This window comes from Mesoplodon mirus, assembly GCF_964341445.2.
Source record: "Mesoplodon mirus genome assembly, chromosome: 14".
Lineage (NCBI taxonomy): Eukaryota > Metazoa > Chordata > Mammalia > Artiodactyla > Ziphiidae > Mesoplodon > Mesoplodon mirus.
In genome coordinates, this window is record NC_138990.1 from 77,181,519 (window position 1) to 77,205,206 (window position 23,688).

The 23,688-nt window shown below is 38.8% G+C and overlaps 1 protein-coding gene across 4 annotated transcripts in view; it reads left to right on the forward strand.

The window, feature by feature from the left end:
- The window catches only part of EHBP1 (EH domain binding protein 1), a 500,368-nt gene that overhangs the window by 148,436 nt on the left and 328,244 nt on the right, over nucleotides 1–23,688 (forward strand). For 2 of the 4 annotated variants that reach the window (XM_082643308.1, XM_082643304.1), the window contains exons 1-2: nucleotides 9,740–9,964; nucleotides 10,804–11,207. In XM_082643308.1, coding sequence (XP_082499434.1) covers nucleotides 11,104–11,207 — 104 coding nt within the window. In that variant the 5' untranslated portion in view covers nucleotides 9,740–9,964; nucleotides 10,804–11,103. Of the gene's footprint in view, nucleotides 1–9,739; nucleotides 9,965–10,803; nucleotides 11,208–23,688 lie in introns of those variants that run through there. The other 2 variants (XM_082643307.1, XM_082643305.1) reach the window with 2 other exon arrangements.

Here is a 23,688-nt window from a genome sequence, read left to right on the forward strand (position 1 = left end):
ATGTATTTATTCTGGGGAAAGTTTTTATTTTTATCAATTAGATATGATCTGTAAGCAGAAACTATAGATGGCAGCTTTTAGATAGTGAGAGAACATTTTAAAGAGTACGTAACGATTTATACAATATTTTCTTTTTTTTTCTTTTTTAAAAAACATTTATTTATTTATTTACTTCTGGCTGCGTTGGGTCTTCATCGCTGCACGCGGGCTTTCTCTAGTTGTGGAGAATGGGGGCTACTCTTCACCGTGGTGCGGGAGCTTCTCTTGTTGCAGAGCACGGGCTCTAGGTGCGCGGGCTTCAGTAGTTGTGGCTCGCGGGCTCTAGAGCACAGACTCAGTAGTTGTGGTGCACAGGCTTAGTTGCTCCGTGGCATGTGGGATCTTCCCGGACCAGGGCTCGAACCCGTTTGCCCTGCATTGGCAGGCAGATTCTTAACCACTGCGCCATCAGGGAAGTCCTATACAATATTTTCAATCTAAGACTACAGTTATGCAATTTTAATAATTATTTTATTGTAAAAATCAATCTAAAAACATTAAAGGAGAATTTAAAAAAGAAAATGATATCACTCATAATCTTTACACCCCAACATATATTTGTGCATTCTATTTGAGTCTTCATTCTCTTATGTATCTATTTTTACATTTTTAAAAATCATAGAACATATACAAGATAAAAACCAACTTTTAATTATTTTACCTCTGAAAATAGGAAGAGAGCTAAAATATTTCTGAATAAAGGGAAGTGAAACTAAGCTTTTATTATTATTTTTTTTAATTTTTAAGGAGTCAAGAGGGAAATCAAATGGGATGGGTGTGTGTTTCTTAAAATCCTATCGCATTCTTAATAACCATTTCATTCTTAAAAGTTCCATGTGAGCTCCAAGGAATGCATTGATCAGATTGTTTTGACTAACATTTAACAGATTTCAGATAACCTCTCTCAGACAATGTAATTTGAATTTTGGCATGTGTTAATTTTGCATTTTTACAGTTAAAATAGTGTTGCCTTATATCCATCATTTAAAAAATGGAGCAATATCTCTGAAGTGCTGCAATGAAGCATAAAAATAATGATAAAATAGTAATATAAATACTACAATTCAAATTAAAAAAATACAAATGGTAAACAGGATTTTTATAATTGTACAGTGCAACTACAGATTATAAATCTGTACAGGCTGTGACAGTCTATTTGTGACTTTGCACAAGTAGCCACAAAGAAATAAATTGGAAGTACAAGAATAAATATCCAAAAATTTCATTTCACTAAGGGAGCAATCTATTAATATTACTCCCCAGTGCATTGTATTTTATAACACATTTCTTAATTAGCTTTTGTGCCATTGTTAAACAACACACAGTCACCTCTCATCAATTGAGATTTTCTAAAGCAAATACTAAATAATGGTTTCTAACTGATGAGGAATGTGAGCTCCTTGAGGGCAGAGATTTTCTCTTTTGATGTGCACAATGCTTTGGGCTTAGTAGTCATTCATTTATTTAAAAATTAGCTAATAAATTAATAAATATTACTTAGAATATTATAAGTTAATAAATTACTTGTTAATAAATGAATGGATTTTTAACTAAAAATATCATCAAAGAAAATCAAAATCACAAAACTATCATTCAAAGTTTTTCTCTTGTGGCAAAAGTAGGTACATGTTACATTGTTGCAAAGTCAGCTGAAAATTATTAAGATTTTAATAAGAGAAAGCGGAATAAACTATTGACAAAATTGTTTGACCAAATATCATCCCTGGGCATTGCAAATATCCATAGCATATAATGTTGAAGAGCAGTTAATATCATGCATGCAGTGCAGTGGTTTCACTTACCAGCATGACATGTATGAAAAAGTACTTAACAAGTTTATTCTATTTATCACTGAGAACTAACTGCAGGATTTTAGTAATTATTATTTTGTAAATTGTGATGTAGCCTGGGGAAGAGGTATGCAGAAGGTAGCTTTGTGACTAGCTACAAAGTGTGTTATTACAAGAATAAAAGAGGATAAGCAGTCAACAACAGACCTCCTGCTTTTGCTTGGGTTGTTCAAGGAAAGAGTGAATATTTTAAATATGATCAAGTTATGACCTCTAAGTATACATATTTTCAGCATGTGTTGTGTAAAGATGCACATGTGCAACACTCTCCTTTTCTACACTGAAGCATACTGGTTATCAGGGGAAAGGTGCTTGCATTAGTTTTTGAAATAAGAAGTGGGGCAGTGATAATGCCAGATAATTATTTCTCAACCAGTGTAGCTTAGCACTATATTCAATATATACAGTAGAACTAAATTTGTCACTTCAGGGATAAAATATCATGGTTTTTAATGTTGAGGATATCAGGATTTCTTTAGAAGACTGAACAATAGCACAAAAACTTATCTGTTGCTCGACAGTTGACTTTATTTCCTTGGAGAAAGATATCAATGATATACTATTGGGAATATTTAAAAATATCATCCAAAAGTTGCGACAAAATATGGAGGAATAACCAGCAGCTCTCACGAAGTCCTCTTTACTTAGCAGGCCATGTTCTAGTCTCTGTAAGCCCAGTCTTTAATTGGTTGATTTACTATAAAAAGAGAGATCTGGAATGATGTTGCAGCTCTCTCTGGCTCCCATGTTACTGCCCTTGCCCTGGAATTTTTCTCCATTTTGCCCTGCCCAGCAGATTGCCCAAACTATGCATGAGTTAATCCTGCCCTCTGAAAGTTGGGTTTATTTTCCAGCTCTACTCATCTAGGACAAGTTTCTGCAACAGGGCTACTTTCCCTTGGCCCACGTCCAGTGCCCTGGTAAGTGGGGTTCTGCCTGATTTCAGCTTGCTGCTTTTTGCACTGTTTGAGATGGAAATGCTTTGATTCAACACCAAATGGGTATTCAGTGCCCTCCAAGATTGTGAATTCCTACTGCTTTTTCTTTGCCTTTCTTGTCTAGCCTAATTATTTCACAAGATTTTAATTATATTATCTTGTTCATACTAAATATAGTCATCCAGGAATTATTCAGAGGAAAACACTGGCTGCATGCTATATTTGGTTACTCGGAATTTATTCCAAATATTGAAAACACAGAAAAAAAGAAGCAGAGGTCAGTCCACTCTTTAAAAATCATCAAAGCCTCTTAACATTTAATGGGAAATGACCAATAAACCTTGGTCAAGAATCCCTACTGATTTTATAGGAGGTAAATTTATTATATTTAGCAAAGACTTTCTCAGAAAGGGCTCCTAATTCCAACTCAAATCTTTTCTGCAATAATCCCAGTAATGGTCAACTTATTGGCAAAGTGTAAATTATCTCTGATAAGTGCATTTACCTTGGCATATACAGCATTTCTGGGCTGGGACTTTACCATCATGAAATTATATTGAGTAATCTGAAGAGTCAGACCGAGAGGATGGTACAGACCAGCAAAGGTACTCTGGAGTCAGAGCTGATATTTAGCTTGTTCACAATAGGATAGCTGGGCTGCTGGTTCATGGCTGTCATCCACTCTAGCTGATTGATGTCTGTGCTGTGTTGTTGCTAACATTTTGAGTATCCACATTTTGAATATCATCATCACTTATAATATATTCTTGAAGAAGATTTCTGAGCCTTCTAATGGTTCATATGTTGCTCCATATAAACAGCCCAAGTCAGGCCTACTGAATTACCTGTGGATGGTATCTGTAGACTTACTTCTGTCTCTATTTGAACTTCAAGGCAGCCAAGGATGCTCCTGTGCCTCCATCAACCGGGTCCAGGTTGGCCTTTCGCTAGACGTTGTGGGCTGGACAAAATTGGGTGTATAGAACATAATCGAGGTCCTGGAGTTAGTGCCACCTCAGGTTCAATGTGCAAAGGTTCATTCTTGGGTAACTGGAACAGAAACAATTTCACAAAAGGATACTGTTTTTAGTTGAAAGATGGTTTTCTGATGCAGCTTTTCTAAGCTTTCATGTCAACCAAAGAGCTTGGGTCCTATAATGATAGAGAAAAACAGGGCTCCCCTTTTTTTTTTTTTTCAGTACATGGGCCTCTCATTGTTGTGGCCTCTCCCATTGCGGAGCACAGGCTCCGGACGCGCAGGCTCAGCGACCAGGGCTCATGGGCCCAGCTACTCCGTGGCATGTGGGATCTTCCCGGACTGGGGCACGAACCCGTGTCCCCTGCATCGGCAGGGAGACTCTCAACCGCTGCGCCACCAGGGAAGCCCCAAGGCTCTTTTTTAAGAGAATAAACATATGTTTCTAAGTATTGAATACTTTGTTAGAATTATTACTTTCAGTTATATAACAGGTACAAATCTCAATCTAAAAAAATTCAGGTTTGCAAGAAACATAATTTCATTTTTCCATAACTCAACCCAATTTCTATTTCAAGTGCTGATTTCACAAGGGGTGGCAGACACTTAATCATAGTCAATTTGGCAGGGATTGCATCTATATTGAGGAGACTTCCATAGGATTAGCATGTCAGAGGAAGGGGATGGGAACATTTAATCTTTGCTCCTCCTCTACCATGCTGGCTCTCCTAAGATTTCCAGTCTGTATCCTTCCTCAGTTGCAGCTGGTCCCACAGAATGTTGTTGGGTTGATCTTGGTCTGTCAGCAAGGCCCCTTGAGGTCTGCTGGCTTCTGCTGCCTCTGCACCCTTTTGGGTGTCTGGGGATCATCATGTTGGGTTTCCAGAACCTCCATGGTACTATGTAAGGTTTCACTGTCCTTTATGGTAGCTACCAGCTACATGCAGCTATTTAAATTTAAATTAATTAAAACTAAATAATATTAAAACTCCAGTTCCTCAGTTATGCTAGCCACATTTCAAGTGCTTAATAGCCCCAGTGGCTAGAGGCTACTGTATTGCACAGCCATGTATAGAACATTTCATTTATCACAGAAATTGAACTGGTCTTGGGTGGACTAGATAGATACACGGCCCAGCTTTTTCTTATCTTTAGGGTCTTGCCACCTCCCTGGGGCTCTAACAAAGAAAAATGAATGGAAATGATCTCTCTTGGCTTTCAGATCCCATAGATAGATCCTGCCATTTCAGTTGCCTTTCTCCAAGGCTTCTGCCAGAATAGAGTGGGAATACAGCAGTGAGTCCTCTTCTCTGGGACCCACCAGCGTCTGGCCTCTCATTACTTTCCACCCAACTTCTTCTTCCCCTTCCAGTCCAGGAAATCCACTTCTTATCTCTGTGAAAGGAAGTTTTACTATTGTCTATACCAGCACTGTCCAACAGGAAAATAAGGCAAGCCACATGTGTAATTAAAATTTCCAGTAGCCGCATTAAAAGAGTAAAGTAACAGTTAAAATTAATTTTTAATGTCTTTTTTGATTCAGTACATTTAAAATATTATCATTTCAACAGGCAATCAATATAAAACTTTTAAATAAGATATATTCCCTTCATTTTTATATACTAAGTCTTTGAAATTTGTGTATATTTTATACTGACAACACATCTCAATTTGAACTAGCCACATTTCAAGTGTTCAGTAGTCACATATGGCTAGAGGTTATCGTATTGAACAGTACAGGTCTCTAACTGGATCTGTTTCATTTCTCCCTAAAGGACTAGGGTTCTGAAACTCAAAAACAAGGAAAAATTCCCTGTTTCTCTGCATTCTGTTATACTGCTTTCCTGAAACAATGAGCGAAAACCAGCCTACTTGAGGGTGGGTATGATGCTGAAGGTGTCTTTGGGTGGGGTATAGGAGGAGAAAGGCCATACAATAAAAAGAAATACCTAGAAAAACAACTACTACAAAAACCTCAGTTAATATTTCAGAAGTATTAGCCTGTCCCAGTGAGTTTTTCTAAGGATATAAAAATTGCTATATAGGGTTGTCAGAATAAGTTTATCTGCTATGGGTTTAAAAGAAATAATTTCATTAGCAGTTAAAAATTGCAGTAATATTGTTGTGTATTGTATAGCTGCTATGGTAACTGGAAAACACAGTGCAAAAATCTGCAGTGCTATTGCTGCAAGTAAATCTTATTACTATGACTAAGGCACAGGTAAGTTGCTGCAATAATACCTCTGACAATTTTTACTGCAAAAACTGTAAAACCCAGGGATAAGAATTTTATCATCGGGAATGATAATAATTCAAGCCTATGGTTGCACTTCATAGACTAGAATCTCTATTTGGGGTGTTTCTGAAACAGTGACTGGCAAAGCTGCTTCACTGAAAATAATTTCTATCATTTCAAAACTGTCATGGCAGAGAAGATTTGAAGTTTTGGGGTGGCATTTTCCTTTTTTTTTTTTTTTCTTTTTGTATTCTATCTTCACTGTAAGCTTGATGATACCTAAAGGCAAAATAGAAATTATTTTAAATGTTGAATTTTCTGTTAAGTAAAATATCTATAAAATTTTGCAGTCAACACCTGGGGCAAATGGACGGGACAATTAAAGTAACTTGCATCTACAGGTCTATTACGTGCAGATTAAGCCTGGGATGGAAGGAGATGATAAATCAAGACCTGAGTAAACAGGAGGTTTACACAGTGGGAAATTCCCCTTTGGAAGGGGGAGGGTCAGTGGGATGTACTTACTGGTAGGTAGGGGAAATGGGAACCTTAAGAAAAAGTTAACTTCTAGAATGTCAAAAGATCTCAGATTATATATGGCATGGAAGGTGGTCATGGGAATTGGGGATAAGTGAATTCTTAGTAATTATTATAAAATTCTGAGTCTATGTAAGTTATTGGTGTTCCACTCTTGGTAATCACTGAGTTAATGGGAGATGAATAATGTTAAAAGCAGTTTCTTTTGAGATTCATTCCTTGAGGTAGTGATGTTTGGTAGCAACTAAGTATTGCCCATGTTATTCTTGAAGGACAATTTTTTTTTTTTTTTTACTGTTTGTTACTTATTATTTTTGACTCTGTTTGCTACCAAACACAATGGTGTACATTATTAATTACCATTTATTGACTGTTTACTATGTGTCAGGCACTTTACATACATATCTTCCATCTCCTCAACATCCCAGAAAGGTAAGCATGATAATTTGTTTGACAGAATAAGAAGCTGGGACTCAGAGAGGTGAAGTAATTTGTTTTACTTTCTTGCATGCATGCTGAACATCTGTTTCTGAAAACTGTTTGAGAACAGGGACTATACCTTTTATGTACCATTAATAGCATTTAATGTGATCAATACTCAGTTGGTATTCAGTATCGAATAAGTGGATAAAAAGATCTTAAAGTATTCTATATTTAAGATTCTCCAATAAATTTAGTTAGCAGACAGGTTATTAAAGGAAAAAAAAGTTATGAGGGAAGAAGTAGCTGCTCTGTGGGGCCTCCAGGAGCCTGTGAACTTGAGCTTAGCAACAGTGTCAAGGTCTGCTTTTAATTCCTTCATTGCTAAACTTGGTCTCTTCCTGGCTACCTTTGCAGCTAGGATGAAAAAGAAGAGTTTACATCCAAGAGAAATACTTCCCCTAAAAAGAAAAGCTGTCTTATAAGAAACTGTCGGTCTTGAAATTTTCCACAACTTGAGAAAGATTCCCTAGGGTCCTACACACTCCTCCTTCTCTTTCTTCTTCTTTTTAGGAAGGGAAAGAGTATTAAAAGAAGCCAGGATAACCACATGAGAAAGTTTGAAGAACAATAATATTAAATAGGATGCAAAACCCTCCTGATTATCATGTGGGTTGTTCCTGAAGGGCAACATAGATTAAAATAGTTTATGACCATTTCTATAAATAAGCCATTTTAAAAAACCCATGGGCTTCCCTGGTGGTGCAGTGGTTGAGAGTCCGCCTGCTGATGCAGGAGACACGGGTTCGTGCTGCGGTCGGGGAAGATCCCACATGCCGCGGAGCAGTTGGGCCTGTGAGCCATGGCCGCTGAGCCTGCGCTCTGCAATGGGAGAGGCCACAACAGTGAGAGGCCCGCGTACCGCAAAACACAAAAAACCAAAACCCATACACTTAAAGTCTATTATGATCATAATAATAGCTGTAGGTTATAGTGACTTAGTAAACCACTCAGGAAGGACACCAGAGAACTGCAAGATGTACACAAAATAAGAATCAATATAATTATTATGGTTATCTTTAATATTTTAAAATTGAGACTATAGCAAAATAAGTGATATCTATGCCCTTTTCTGTAAAATGTACATTGTGTTCTTGTCGTATTATATTTCTTTATTGAAAATGGAAATAGAATTAGATACTGGATTCAAGCCTTCTGTGTCTCCCCATCTATCCTGATTCTTCAATCTCTCTCTCCTTTCTCTTGCCTCCCTATGTCTACAGATGAGCTCGACTCTCACGGTCACTGCCCTCCTTCCTGTCCTTTAAAGAATCCTTCCCTAGACCCTAACACCTTTCAAGCTATTTTGTCCATGCACCCTGCTCTCTGTCCTTAGTAAGATTAAGAATGAGCCTTAATTGTTTCCAGGATTCATCTTGCTTGTTTTCTTTTCATATGTTAGCTTCCTTCTCTTTTTTTCAATTTGCCCATTGCTTGTAGGGTGCTCCTACTTCTCTGACCATTCCCTCCTCAGTCTCTTTCCCACTTTGCTTATTCCTCAAATGTTGAGATTCCTCGCCCTCCCTCCCCTCCACCCCCCAATTTCATTCTTTGTCCTTTCTCTACGCCAGAGGTCTGTGAACCACCTAAAACTGAAAGCGAACTTTTGTGTCTTATGATAGGACATATTTCTCCTTGGGAAAGTATCTATGTCTTTCATCATCGTTCTCAAAAGGGTCCTTGGCTCTTTTAACAAGGTTAAGTGCCCGTGCCCTCACACTCTCCTTAGGTTATTTCATCCTCTCCTTTGCCTATAACTACCCTTCTTACATACCAGCCACTCCCAAGTTCATCTACAATTCCTACCAGAAGAATAAGATCGACAGCGAAGAGGAGAAACTAAGATTCATAGAACTGTTTAAGAATCAGAACATGAAGACATTGCACCGTGAACATTTTGTGTCTAGCTCAGCTTACTGAATCTGGTTCATTGAGGACTAGTTGACTAAATGTTAGGCGGGGGCTGGCCGGGTCATTACTTCACAGTTTGTCAGAGGAAAAACCTCAGTAGGTGAAACCAAGACTGTGTGCGCAAACACCCTAGCGGCTAGTGGCGGAGAGGGCACACCCAGCTCCTAGGGTGGGAAAGGAGAGAAAACCCCAGTAGCCGCACAGCCCACAGCTGCAGCGAAGCCAGTCGCGGGCTCTGCTCTCAGACTCCAGCCAGAAACCCCTCCCAGCACCCGGCACGCCTTTGACCGACATCCACCTTCAGCAACCACCTTCCAGATCACTATAAACACTCCTTACTCCTCCCACCTATCGCTTCCTCTCGAAGCCAATCAGAGGAATGGGCGGGATTGTCCTTAGAGGGTTCCAGTTTTTTTTCTTTTTTTTTTTTTTTCTTAAAGAAGGGTATACTGTACACCGCGTTCCGGCTGGGGAAAAAAACACCTCCAGAACTTGCGGGGGAGGGGGGCGTGGAGCCCTGTGATGGGCACCCGGGTCGGCCAATGAGGCGTCCCTGCCCCTTAAAGGCCCTGCCGCCGAGGTAGGCGGGGAAAGCGCGGGGCCCGGCCAATGGCGGCGGGGCGGACGGAGGTTGAGCGGCCGTGGGTAGGGTTAGTGTGAGAGGTACGGCGGGGGAGGTAATGATGGTGGTGGCGGAGGAGAAAGGCGGGGGAGGGGGTGCTGGGCGCTGAGCGGCGGCTCTGGCAGGGTTTTGTAGGGTGGGGGACGGTCGTGGGGCGACTCCGTCCGGGAGGGGGCGGGCGTGAGGCGCGCCGTCCGCCTGAGGGGCTGCAGACCCCGGCTCCCGGGAGCGCCGCGGCTGGCTCGGCTGTTCCATGTGGCTCCGGCGGGGATGGAGGACTCGGTGGCGGCGGCGGCGACTGCTGCTGCGGCGGCGACGGAGGAGCGGCGCTGAGGAGGGAACCGGGCCAGACTCAGCCCGACAGCGGGATTAGAGGTGTGAGGAGGGGGCGGGAGTGGACGTGCGGTGGGACCTGGGCTCGGGGACCGGGCTGGGGTCTTCTGGCATCGCCTGGGTGACAGGGACCGCTGGCGAGCCACCGCCTGCCTCAGCTAGGGGGCAGGGGTCTGGGCTCTGTGCGGGAGGAGAGGAGGCTTCGGCGGACTATTCCCTGAGGATGGGGGAGGGAGGCACTGCACCCCGCACCGTGCACTTGCCTCGCTGGTCATTGCTTCACGCCCAGGCAGGAGTTTCCATTTCCCTCCGGTTGGCAGCAAAGGTGGAGGAGAGCCCAAGTGGCCTGGAGCCGGGACACTGCCCTCTCTCTGCCTTGAGATTTCCCTCCACTCCTTTTTCCCCATCCATTTCCCCCTCCGACTCAACAGCAGCGTTCTTCCCCGCTCCTTAATTTGTTACACACACATATTCTAGGACTCAAAGCTATTCACTATCGGCTGAAAAACAAAGTTTATTTTAAAATACCCCACTCCTTCCTCTGACTGGCGGTGGACATTAAACAGCATCCCTAGACTTTCCCGCTCTGCTCGCCCTTCTGTGATGCTAGGAGAGGGAGGTAGGGCCCCGACTTTCGCCTGTCGATCGTTGTTGATGCTGATTACCTGATGTGTTGCTCCACGTCTTTGGTGTGAATTGTAATTTCTTCCTTGGTGTCTTGCATCCTTGATGTTACTGGCTTTTGAGGTTGGTGTTTTGTTTCATTGTTTGAAAAACATGCGGAGAACTGGGGTTGTCTGTTGCAGTGTTATCTAACATGGGTGGTTAGTCACTTCTCATGCTTCTCTCCTCATATTTTTTCTCTTTGTTTTGCTTTTCAGTGCTCCAGAATACACATCATATAACCCCCGAGGTGGAATGGTGATGTCTCCATGAGGGAACCTCCTCTCACTCATCCTGTGATGTGTGTCATACTGTTCTTGACTGGGCCATTCATCTAAGATGTGATTTACCCTGTGAAACAGGGAGAAGACTTATGGACCCCAAACATCATTTCAAGTTGTAGTTGAGTTTTTAAAAGTACAGACATACATGCAAAGCTCCTTTGCTTTGGACCCTCTGCTTTGTTAAAGCTGCTGTGTTGCTAACCCAGAACTGCTCCACTGTTTTGACTGATCATCATGGCTTCAGTTTGGAAGAGACTACAGCGTGTGGGAAAACACGCATCCAAGTTCCAGTTTGTGGCCTCCTACCAGGAGCTGATGGTTGAATGTACCAAGAAATGGTAAGAAGTGCCTGGGTGTAGAGTTTGCTGTGCTGTGGCCTAAACTCACTGTGGCCTAAACTCTGCTGCTTCTGACAGGAGATTTACCTTTCTGTAGTGCACAAGTGTGTAGAAGCTGGGCGGGGTGCAGATTACTCTAACAAGTACTGTGGTGCGCACTGTTGCTGGTGGTACCGACCCTGTGGGTTTTAATTACTGCACTTCAGTATGGCTCAGAGGACTGTAACTATGAGAGCACACTAAGTACAGTAGATTTGGCCTTGAGGTCTTTCATCATTAGTCTTAGAATAACTTTGATTTTTTTAATTTTAAGGAGGCATGAAGAATGGCTATTGAAATATTGTAAACATATATGCATATGTTTTGATGTAACATATATGTCTATGTTTCAATAGAGTTTTAATACAGAAATCTATTCTTGTGGGGTGGTGATAATCTGTTTTAATTTGTTCATGATCTTTCTTTATTTTTTTTGCTTAAAATAACTTTTCATTATTTGAATAATAGAGTGCCAGTCCATACAACCTTAGAAATTCTTTTGTTATGTGCTTAGTCAGGCAACTGTGTTTTATTTTAATTGCCTAATGGGATACATTTCTTGGCCAGACTTAAGGAAGCAATTAGGAGTGCTTGTCTATGATTTGCTTCTTTCCACTTGAGCAAAGTAAATTTAGGGCTTTCTTTTCACTGCCCTGAATGATAAGCAAGAAGAATTCTTATTTAGTCAGAGGAAAAAAGTTAATCTTAAGCAACTGGTACTTTGGGTTTTGATTTATTGCAGTGATTAAGCAGTATTACTGCAAAAGTAAGTCCATTTCCTTGTCCACATGGACTGTAATCTCATGTCTGTGTTAATCTCTCTTTTTAACATCCTTTTTATTAAATGAAAAAATAGCTTCCTCTACTCTAGAACTCTTAAAGCATATTTGAATATTTATTTGGTAACTGGTTTCCGAATGCTTTTCTCTTGAACTTGTTAGGAATGTTGTTTATGTGCAATTCAAGAAATGCATGTACTGATTACCTACTTTATAGTAGGCTCTGTGGCTTTAGAGTTGAATATGACATAATCCCCACCCTCAAGGAGTTCACAGTCCAGGGTAATGACAGTCATGTAAATAAATTCTCTGTGATAGGTGCAATAATATAAATATGCTGTAGGGATCTTAATCTGTCTCTATCACTTAACAGTTGGATATCCTTGGGAACAGGTTATTTACTCCTCTGAGATAGTTTTCATATCGACAAAGGTAATAATGGTACCAATTCATAGGAAGGGTTATTGTAAAGATTAAATGAGTTAATACATGTAAAATACCTGGAACAATGTCAGGCACATAGTAAATGCCCAATAAAATGTCATCATTACTTACAAAGTTGGCAGACAAGGGAATAATCAACTCTTTAAGGGTAGGGTAGGGTGTGGGATGGCTTTCTGGGAGCTGAGTTGAGTTTTGAAAGATTCATAGTAATTGGCCAGGAAGCTAAAGGGGAAGAAATGAAGGATATTCTAGACTGAAGCAACAGCCTATGTAAAAGCATGGAGGCAGGTGGCATGCTGGAAGTTCAAGCAGTGTAGTTGGATAATGATGGGGCTTAAAGTGCAGGATGGGAGGAATGCAGTGGGCTGTGATGTTTTAGAGGCGGGCAGGATTCAAATCATAAAAAGTAAAGTGCTGTTGTACATGGCTTGAACTTTATTCTGTGGGTGATGGAGAGATAGGAAAAGGTTTTGAGCAGAAGAGACATTAGGTTTATATTTTGGAAAATCACTTGGATGACAGTGTGGATTAAGGATCATAGTGGAAAAGGTAACTGGAGGCAGGGATGGTATGGTAGCTATTGTAATAGATAAGGTGAGAGAAGAGGCTTAGACTAAGGCAGTGGCAGAGGAAATGGAGAGAATAGAGCAGAGGGACACTTAGGACACAAAATGGATAGTACTTGGTGGTCATTTCAGAAGGGGTCTGGAAAGGGTGGGGATGAGGGAGAGGGACAGGTCTAGGTTGATACCCGTTTCTGGCTTGGAGGACTGGGTGTACTACTAACTAAACTAGGGAATACGTGAGGAAAATCCTGATTACAAGTACTTCTTTACTTGGCAGTATGCTGGGGGCATCAACTTTAAGACGGTTAAATTTGAATCTCTTAAGGGAAATAGAACGTGTCAGGTGATCCTTTATTCACAACATGAGTTTCTTCCTCACAGTTTGCATCATCCCTGGATTTTATTTTTCCTTAAAAAGTGTGTAAGTTATTGTTAATGTGTCTCAAGGTGAAAGCAAGAATGAAAATTTAACTTGATTATAGGTGAATAGATGGCTTAATTATTTTTAGGGTTGGACATTATGGTTCACCTGTTAAATTAGATCTTTATGATAAGGTCTGGTCTTAACACAAGAAACATTTGGATATTCTAGAATTTTTAGACATGTAGTTCTAAATGTTTTGCATTTTCCCCCTCTCATTTAAAAATATAGTTTAAAGCTAACGAGGTGACAGTGCCCAAAGAATAATATATTTGTTTGATGTCCTGGAATTTTATTTATAGGTGGATCCTTAAATAACGCTTTAAAATCTTTTCATTACATACAAATTTGTTGTTATGATTTTTAGTTAGTATTCCTTTTGCCTTACTTTGCATAGGGTCCTTGTGATAATACAGAATAGGCCCAATTTCTATACTTACATCCTTTTTTTTTTTTCATTCCTCATGTTGATGCTTGCAAGAATTCTTAAATTATTGGATATGTGTGCTGAATTAGAATCTGTTTAAAGGACATAAGAATAAAAACAGACTTGGACACCTTGTAAGAACATATTTTATCAGCTACTTTTACGTTTTAGGTATTGTTTTGGTGGTATGGAAAAATAAAAGGAGAGGAAGGAAATACAGAGATGCCAACTGAATAAAGGGAAAGAGGCATTGAAGATAAATTGTAAGTGTTGAGAGGCTAAGAAAATAGATCTAGTATAAATCAGAGAAGAAGGAATGAATTACAAAAAGAAAGAACAGTTAGCATTGCATTGGGATTGTGCCTTTTTAGGTAAACTGTGTATATAGGTGCCATTGCCTTTTAGAATCTTGCTACTTCAAGTGTTTTCTGAGAAGCAAGAGAGTTTGCAAAAGCCTGTTAGAACTGCTGTCCCTCAGGCCCTGCCCTAGACTTACTGAATCAGAATCTGCTTTTTAATGAGATACATACTATGCATATTAATGTTTAAGAAGCAGTATTTTAAAATAATGTTTTCAACCTTACCAAGTGCCCATTCATGACTGCAGGGTAAAGTATACTGATTTCTGCATGAATTTGAAACTCAAGGGAATGAAGATGAAACTCAAGGGATTCAAGAAAGGCATAGTGTGTTGATGGAAGAGGTTAACGGGAATCAGGATATGTTTTCCAAGGGAGAATGCATTATTTCTGTGATTAAGGAGAGGAGAAATGTTTCCCATGTTCTCTTGTCATGGCCATAGGTTATGAACCTGGACATGACAGATAACAGGATGAAGGTAAGAGTTTCAGGAGGCCATCTTTTTTTAGATGTAGGCCATGAGCAAACTCACAGCATTTTACCTTGATCAAAGGATGGATTCTATACATTAGAGGGTTTGGAGTTTCTGCTTTCTCACACTTTTCTTTGTTGCTGTCTTACAGTATTTTGCATTTGCCCAAGGTGGTGTGTTTCCTTACTCCAACAGGGTCTAATTCATGATTCTTTCTTGGCGTAGTGGCTCTAGAAGTTAGGTCAGGAACAAAAACCAGAAAGACTTTTATTCATCTGAGAGAAGGAAACTATACTGTGCAGTCCTATTCCTCATCACTCCTTGATAACCAGGTAGAGGCTCTAGCAAATTTGGAGATGATAAGTGTTCATATTCCTCTTCTCTTATTGTTGTCGCCAAGTCATTTAATTATTAATTTCACTTAACTGGTGTAGCTCTTAGCAAGTGGTGAGACTGGCCACTGGAGATGAGTTTGAGAGAATGAGACTGTGCTGTCTTTTCTCTCTTATCCTGTTCTTTTTATCACCTGCTGCCCTTTAGATTTCTGAGAGAAGTCTTCACTTGTACGAGCTCTCAATGGCTATTCAGGTGTTTGAGGAAACTACTTGAAAGTTAGCACGTTGTGGTATCATACTTTAGGTGGCAGAGCTCAATTCTGATAGGAGCTCCCTTACATGATGAGAACCATTATGAGCATGTATATTTTCTGTGTATATCTATGTATCTTCTACATATATGAACATATTTTTTTCTGTTTTTATATTTCTTCTATATAAGTCTTAGTTATGGCATTCAAAAAGTATTTAAAGTACTGTAAACTTCTCCCCAAAAGGCATAAATATATTGGTTTCTGGTTTTTCTGTCATGTAAGAGTTCCTTTTTCTTATTTTTAAATATAGTTTTAATTATAATTTATTTTTAAAATAGGTACTACAATCACATGGTTCAGAATTCTAGAGGTACATAAAGGTGTTTATATTCCTGAAAGTAACCCCTCATTTTCTCCATTATTCCACAACTCTTTGCAAACATCGTGACCTCAGGATTTGAAAAGTGAAAAACTAGCTCTTCCCAGTGCTTAAGTGTGTGACGCCGGCCTGTTAGATAAAATATGAACGCCTTAACCTGATGTTCCAGGCCCTCTGTAACTGACCCCAAGTTAGTTTTCCAGTTGGATGTTAGAATGCTACATGCACTGTAAGTGTTAACTTGAGTTTATGAAGGCCAAATTACATTAATAAGTACTCATCCGGATCCACTTCTTTGGGTGGCTTAAGCAAGCATTTACCTGTTGCTCTAATGGAGTGAGCTAAAGGAACATCCACCTTGATGTGGAAAACCTACTTTTGAAATACATTAAAAAAATAATAATTGAAAACAAGCTTGGTGTGTTTTAGGAGTATCTGGAAGGCTGGTGTGTCTGCAACACAGTAGAACAAGCTAAAGTGATAACAGTTAAGTTGGAGAGGTAGGTAGGGGTTAGATCACATATGGTCTTGAGATCGTGGTAAGGCTTTTGGATTTTAAATGTGATAGGAAGCTGTGGTAGAGGTTTGAGCAGGGAAGTAATACAATTTACATTTTAAAAGGATTATTCTGGGTACTTTGTGGAATATGAACTGTCCTGAGTAAAAATGGAAGCTAGGATGCTATTGCAGTAGTCCAAGTAGCAAAGCAGTGTAGTGGTGGAGGTGGTGAGAAATAATTGGATGTATGTAGGTAACACACACACATGTTCCTACTACACTTGATTGAGGTATAACTTACACTTTTACATACAATAAAATACATTCATTTTAAGTGTATAATGCAATAAGTTTTGACAAATGTATAAACCCATGTAACTAGAAATAAATTTTTTGAAGATATAGTTGACAGGACTTAATGATTGATTAGATATGATGTAAAGTGAGAGATGGATCAATAATGACTGCAGGCTTTTGGCCTGAGCAACCAGTTAAGTGTAATGCTAATTACAGTGTTGGAGAACACCAGGGAGGAAAAGGTTTGGCGTGAAGGAGAAATCAAGAATTGGCTTTGCTTTCGTTAAGAAAAGAAGACATCCAGCTGGAGGTCTTAATTAAGCAGTTAATTTGAAGAGTCTGGAGCTCAGGGGAAAGAAGAGGCTAGAGTTTTGCAGTGTATAGATAGAATTTATAACTATAGGGCTATAGGAAATTTTCTGTGGTGTCACAGAGATTAAGAGGACTGAGGATTGAGCCTTGGGACACTTCAATATATAGAGGTGGGGAGGAAGAGGAAGAGCCAGCAAAGGAGACTGAAAACCATCAGTAGTGAGGTAGGAGGAAAATTAGGAGTGTGTGCTTTCCAAGGAAGCAAGTGCAAAATGTATCAGGAAAGGAGTGTTTAGCTGTGTCAAATACTTTTGAGAGGTTGAGCAAGATGACCACTAGATTTGGCAAGTTGGAAAGAGTTGGTGACATTGAGGAATGGTTTCAGTGGAATGGTGGGGATGAAAGCATAATTAGATTGGGTTAGAGGAAAGGAAGTGGATACAGTCAGTATAGGTAATTATCTTAGAAATTTTTTTTTTTGCGGTATGCGGGCCTCTCACTGTTGTGGCCTCTCCCGTTGCGGAGCACAGGCTCCGGACGCGCAGGCTCAGCGGCCATGGCTCACGGGCGCAGCTGCTCTGCGGCATGTGGGATCTTCCCGGACCGCGGCTCGAACCCGTGTCCCCTGCATCGGCAGGCGGACTCTCAACCACTGCGCCACCAGGGAAGCCCTATCTTAGAAAATTTTGCTACAAACTGGAGAATTAGGTAGTAGGTGAAGAGGGAGAAGTGGTAAGGTATAGCTTTTGCATGGAAGATATTGCAGCACATTTTAACGCTGATGGAAATGGTTGGTAAAGAAGGAAAAACTGAAGATGTGCTGGGAGAGGAAGTAACTTCAGGAGAAAGGTCCTTGAATGAGAGAAAGGGAACAGGATCCAGCACAGAAATGGAAAGCTTGAACTTAAATAGAGGCAGGGAGGGAAGCAGAGTACATGGGTAGGGAAGCATTTAGGTTGGTAGATTTGGTGGGGGAGGATGTGGACATTCTCTTCTGTTGGCTTCTGTTTTCTCAGGGAAATAATATTAGAAGTCATCATCCAAGAGGGAGGTGACAGAAAGTTATTGAAGGATTGACAAGAGAGGAAGTATGAAATGTCAAAACGAGAATGAATTGAGTAGGGAAATGTAGAAGGATTGTTAGGTAGTGCTGAGGACCTTCTTAACATTGTGGTCATAGATATAAAGTGAATGCACCCAGCATGTTTGCATGTTTTAATTCAGCTATGTTATGTTCAGTGCTTGGGTGCAGGCGTGGAATAGGCAGAGTTGGATTTAACCAGGGATGGGTTTATGTCAGGAATGTGTAAGTGAGGGAAAGGAGGGCAAGGAAATTGGGAGTGAATGCATGGGAGTGGTTATAGTGATGAGCCATGGAGTATAGGATAGAAAAGGAGGAAAATAAGGACATGGAAGTTAGGATGGTCAGTGGAAGAGTGAAGAGGATAAAGATTTTGAGATCTTAAAGAGATTAGTTGTTGGGATTGGGGTATCAGAGTGAATGAGCTAGATAATTGGGAGATAAGAGTCAGAATGAGATGTTTGATTTTGGAGGATGTGGTTAACAGTTATGACAAGATATAGGCGGTGGTTTCCTTTGCTTATTAGTTAAAAAAAAATAAGCACATATCTTCAATATTTTTTTAATATATTTTAAATTAATATGCTTTATATGTTAAATATGGGTATACCTTAATTTCTCTTTTTTTTAAATAAATAAATTTAAGTAGAATTTTCCCCTATATTTAAATGGGTCATCTTTTGTACCTCTGGGGTCTCTCATTTCTCTTTAGACTATAGCTGTTAGGGTATGACCATGGTGGTTGGTGGTTGAGATGAAATGGAGGAAAAGATTTTTGTAAGTGAAGAAGGCAATCGGAATTTAGAGGCTATGGGACAAGTTATCTATGTGGCTCTTGGAATTGCTGAGAATAATTGGAGGAGAAATGGTTAAGACAGGGAGTCAGGTGCTGAAATCTTAATGAATGAGAGGAGAGGTGGGGCAAAAAGTTTTACTTTGCAAAACTTTCTGTTACAAGTTATGTGAATGTTAAACACCTTTGAAACAAAATAGCACAGTCTTCTTTTCCACAAGATGAATTGTCAGAGGTAGATGTAATTTTAGTAGAGAATAAATTGAGTTGTTACTTTGTTAGTTATTTTATTTTAGTGTTTCTTGGACTGAATTTTTTTTAAACTTGAATTGTTATGTAGAGTATTTTATCTATATTTTAAATGTTTAGTCTATGTGAAGTTCAGTTGTACAAAATTCAGTTGTGATCGGTTAAGGAAAATAGTGGAGCGTCTTTATGCCATAAAGACATAATTGGATATTGCAGTGCTTACATCACAGTTGCCTTGACACCAGGCTCAGTATGCCTGTAGATCATTGATAACTTTGGCCTGATCCAAGCGGCCTCTTTTGTAAATAAAATTTTATTGGAATACAGCTATGTCCATTGGTTTATATATTGTCTATGGCTGCCGTCATACTAAATGGCGTCTTACCCATACTGAATGAGTAGTTGTTACATAGACTGGATGGCTGCAGTTTGAACTATTTATTATCTGGCCCTTTAAGAAAAAGTTAACCTCTGCTCTAAATCATTGGAGTTACTTACAGCTAGTGTTTGTGGAATCTAGAGTCTAGTACTGATCTAGTATCTAATCTGTTAGTACCTCATGTGTAAAATGGTGACGCTAATGACAGTGCTTCCAGCATAGAGTTGTTTTGATGATTAAATGAGATAATACATGTAAAGAGGTTAGAACAGTGCCTGACATATAGTAAGCACTCAGTAAATACTGCCCATTGTCTTTATCTGATTATTTAAGCATTACGTGGTGAAAAGAACTAGCTAGAGAAAAGGAGTAGAGTAACTGAGAAGAAGACTGAAAATATAACCTGAACATTTAAGAGTGTTTGAGAAGGATGAACTAGCGCAGAAGGCTGCGTGACCCGGGAGGTGGAAGTAAACCAAGGAGCCTGATAGCAGAAGTGCTGTGCTGAAATGAACTAAGTTTTGACAGTACTTCGGCTTTTGGGGAAAGGAACTACATCTTTTTGCTTCTGGAGCAAAATGGGTTCATATGGTTTTGTAACTTTTATTTCTTTTTTAATAATCACTTTAAGTAAGTGATTTTCAGCTAAAGAATATGGATAAGGAAACTAACTTAGTTCCTCCAAAGTAGAATTAACTTGCCAGCATTAGTGTGTGTGTGTGTGTGTGTGTGTGTGTGTGTGTGTGTGTGTCCCCTGTGGTGACTATTTATGATGTTTAGGATATGCTTTTTTATGACAGTTTTCCTTCAAATTTCTTTTCCCTATCATGACTTTTATAATGGCCCCATGGAATAAATTGTGTCTTTTGGTAGTATATTTTTAAAATGAATTGTAAGGGATTATGCGAAGATGTCCTACTCTTATGACAGTTAAGTTTCATATTAGTTTTGTAATTAGATGCTCAGGGAACTTAAAATTAGGCATTTGTAGAAATGTGCTATTGATGCATCAATGTGTTTGTTCTAATTTTGTGGAACATGTCAACAGAAGAGTCACTGAAGTAGTTCACTGCATAACATAAAAAGAGTCTAGTGTGCTAAAGGAAAAATTGTACAAGCATTTTTAACTGAGTGTTCAATAGGGATGTTCATATTCTGCATATTTTTAAAAAGGAGTGGAACTGAGTTTGTGAAATTGGGACAGTAAAATTATTGCAGAATGCCATATATGTGTGTCTTATTTTTCACTCTTACAGTGATATTTTTAGGCTGCTTTGCTAATAGACACCTAAATAATAACTTTGGTAAGTTTGATCTATTAAAAAATTTCCTGATGTTATTAATCCCAGTGTTGTTATTATTGAAATAATTCTTTTTTAAAAAAAAGCCACTTCTAAAAATTGACTTTATTACTGCATTAACAATAAAAAAAATGACTTTAATGCAAAGAATTTATCACTTAAAAAGTTGATACTCTGCCTATGTCCAAGAGAGTTTGTCAGCTTGAGAATTTAAAATTACACTATGTTGACTAATATAGGGATATAAATAGAACAGAGATAGTCTTAGAGGAGCAGAGAGTACATGTTACTAGGCACTTAAGAGGAGTTACCGCTGGAGTTGGTTTTGAGTTTACTGTCAGCTGTGGCAAAAAGGGAAGCACATTGGCTCACCGAGTATTCCTTCTGGCTAAAGAAAATATTCAGACTCATTTGCAGAGACTTTTCTTAGAACTTAATTAAAGCAGGATTTTTATTATGAAAAAAAATGTATGACATTGGATAAAGTCTCAAACTACAAAAGACTCAGACTTTTAAATAGGATAATGTTTATACTGACCCTTTATAACAACCCTTTATGAGAGACTATGGAAAATTGCTGAGGAACCTAGTTTTCTGATCATCTAATTTAAATCAAGGGTACACATTGGAAAATTTAGAGGAATGAATATTTAACATAGATCATCAAGTTCTATGCTGTGCCATACAGGAGCAGCTAACTACATGTTGCTATTTACATCTAAATTTAAATTAAATAAAATTAAAAATTCAGTTCCTCAGTCACATTAGCCACGTTTCAAGGGCTCACTAGCCACATGTGGCTAGGGGCTACTATATTGGATGGTGCAAATATGGAACATTTCTGTCATCACAAAAGGTTTTGTTGGACAGTGCTGTTTTAGCCATTTCCTCTCAAAACTGGCTAATTTCAGAATTGCTGGGGCACTCTGCAAATAAGGTGATTGCTGTGGGCTTTGGAAAGTCCTGATTCTGTAGGTCTGGAATAGTGCTGGCAAATCTGTCATTTTAGAAGTTCCTCAATTGCTTAAGATCATTAAGCCAGGTTTTAGGACTACCACATTCGAGTCTTCCTCAAATATCTGTGTAAAGTAAAGCTTTGGCAGGTGTTAGGTGACAGTTCCTATTGCTACTCCAGAAATTATTAAGTTGAAAATTTGAATTGAATTTTCTTCCTTTGGTTCAGCTGTTTTGTAATGTGTGTGTGCGTGTGTGTGCTAAAAGTGAGAACAATGTACTTTAGTTATGCCACATATAAAGTTGTCAAATTAATATAAACATTTGAACCAGTTCATTTATTCATTAAAAAAAAAAAGTTTGCTCTTTTCCATAGAAGCAAGTACTGTTGGGGATAGCTAAAGATAGAATAATTTTTTTTTTTTAAGTTTTGATGCTTCTCAAGTACCTGCACTGTTGTACTTCCAGGCACCATCTCTAGAGCTGCTGATTTTTTTTTCTCGGAAGATTCCTTAATTCTCTCTCCAATATTTCTGTTGCCAATGCCTTGGTGACATCCTTTGTCATCCTTTGCCAAGGTGTATGGTTCTCAAAGTGTGCACTGAGGAGCCTAGAAAGTGCCGCAGAGAACTCACAGGTGTGCCAAGGGATGCTTAAAAATGTTGAGGGAAATACAGCAACCATCTCTTTGGAAACCACACAAACTACGAGCTTGAGGTAGTTCATTTGCAAAATTAGATTGATATATTCCTTTCAGTGATACCATATTTTTACAAAGCTGAGTTTTTGGTAGTTGCTATGACAAAAAGCAAGTACCATGTGAAAATCCGTATGAAACAGGAAAAGGGGAAGGTCGTGTCCAGTCTGAATCTAATGTTTGAGAAGTTTGCAGTACTCAACACAACTTGTTAGGACATACATTCTTCTAAAGTTGTTTGGACCTGACTATTTAAACAGAATGGTTAAGTATTTCTTTTGGCCTATGAAAAAATTACTGACACACTAAGGGCTTTGTAAACCCAGAAAGTTTGGGAACCTCTAGTATAGGCTTTTGTGATAGCCCTTAACATTTTCCTCGCCTCTTTTTGGTCCTTTGTCTATATTATTGTCATTGTTATCCTTCTAAAAGGAACCTTCTAGATTTCCCCTTTGTTTATAGGGTACTGTTAGTATGGTAATTTTAATCTTTTAAATTTACCTTTATTCTATTTTACTAGTCTTTTCCAATCATTTCCCTTAAGCTTCCAAAAGAACTGAATTTATTCATGCAATAAGTGGGCTTAGAAATTGAGTTTAATGGTTCAACTTTAATTTGAAGAGTACTCTAATTTACAAAATAATCTTTTAAAAATTGGTTAATTCATTTACTTTTAAACTTTCTCATTATTTATTCAGTTATGTTATTTATACCAGTTTGGACTTATATTTATAAAATAACCTTTTGATATTGTTACTGCCGTTGGTACTAAGGTTCTGGTAGGGGGTATATTGTTGCAACATTTTTTTTAAAGGAACCTTTATTTTGAAATAATTTCAGAATTATAGAAAAGTTGCAAAAGTAGTACAAAGAATTAATTCCCGTATGCCTGTCACCCAAATTCCCCAGGTGGCAACATTTTATCATACATGCTTTATCACTCTCTCTTGCTCTCTGTATGTCATTTTTTCCCCCTTAACATTAACCATGATGCCCTTTACCCATAAATGCTTAAATGTATATTTCCTAAAAACAAGGATATTTTCTTACCTAGCCAAGTTTCGGTTTACCAAATCAGGAAATAAACACTGGTTTATAGCAAAAGAAGAATTTCCAGGGTCCATACATTACATTTAGTTGTCACATCTCTTACTGTCCTCTAATCTGATAGAGTTCTTCAGTTTTTCATGATCTTGATACTTTTGAAGATGTTGCTGAATTTGGTTTTGTCCATTGTTTCCTGTGATTAGGTTCAGATTATGAATATTTGGCAAGAGTACCAAAGTGATGCTGCATACTCACTACATCATATCAAATGTGTATGTGTATATAAATATCCTATTCCTTATCAAACTTTTATCCACTAGTTTGAGCATTCAGTGTGGTTATATTTTAATTCGAAACAGGTTCATTCATTTTTATTTGTATTTCACTTTAGAAAATC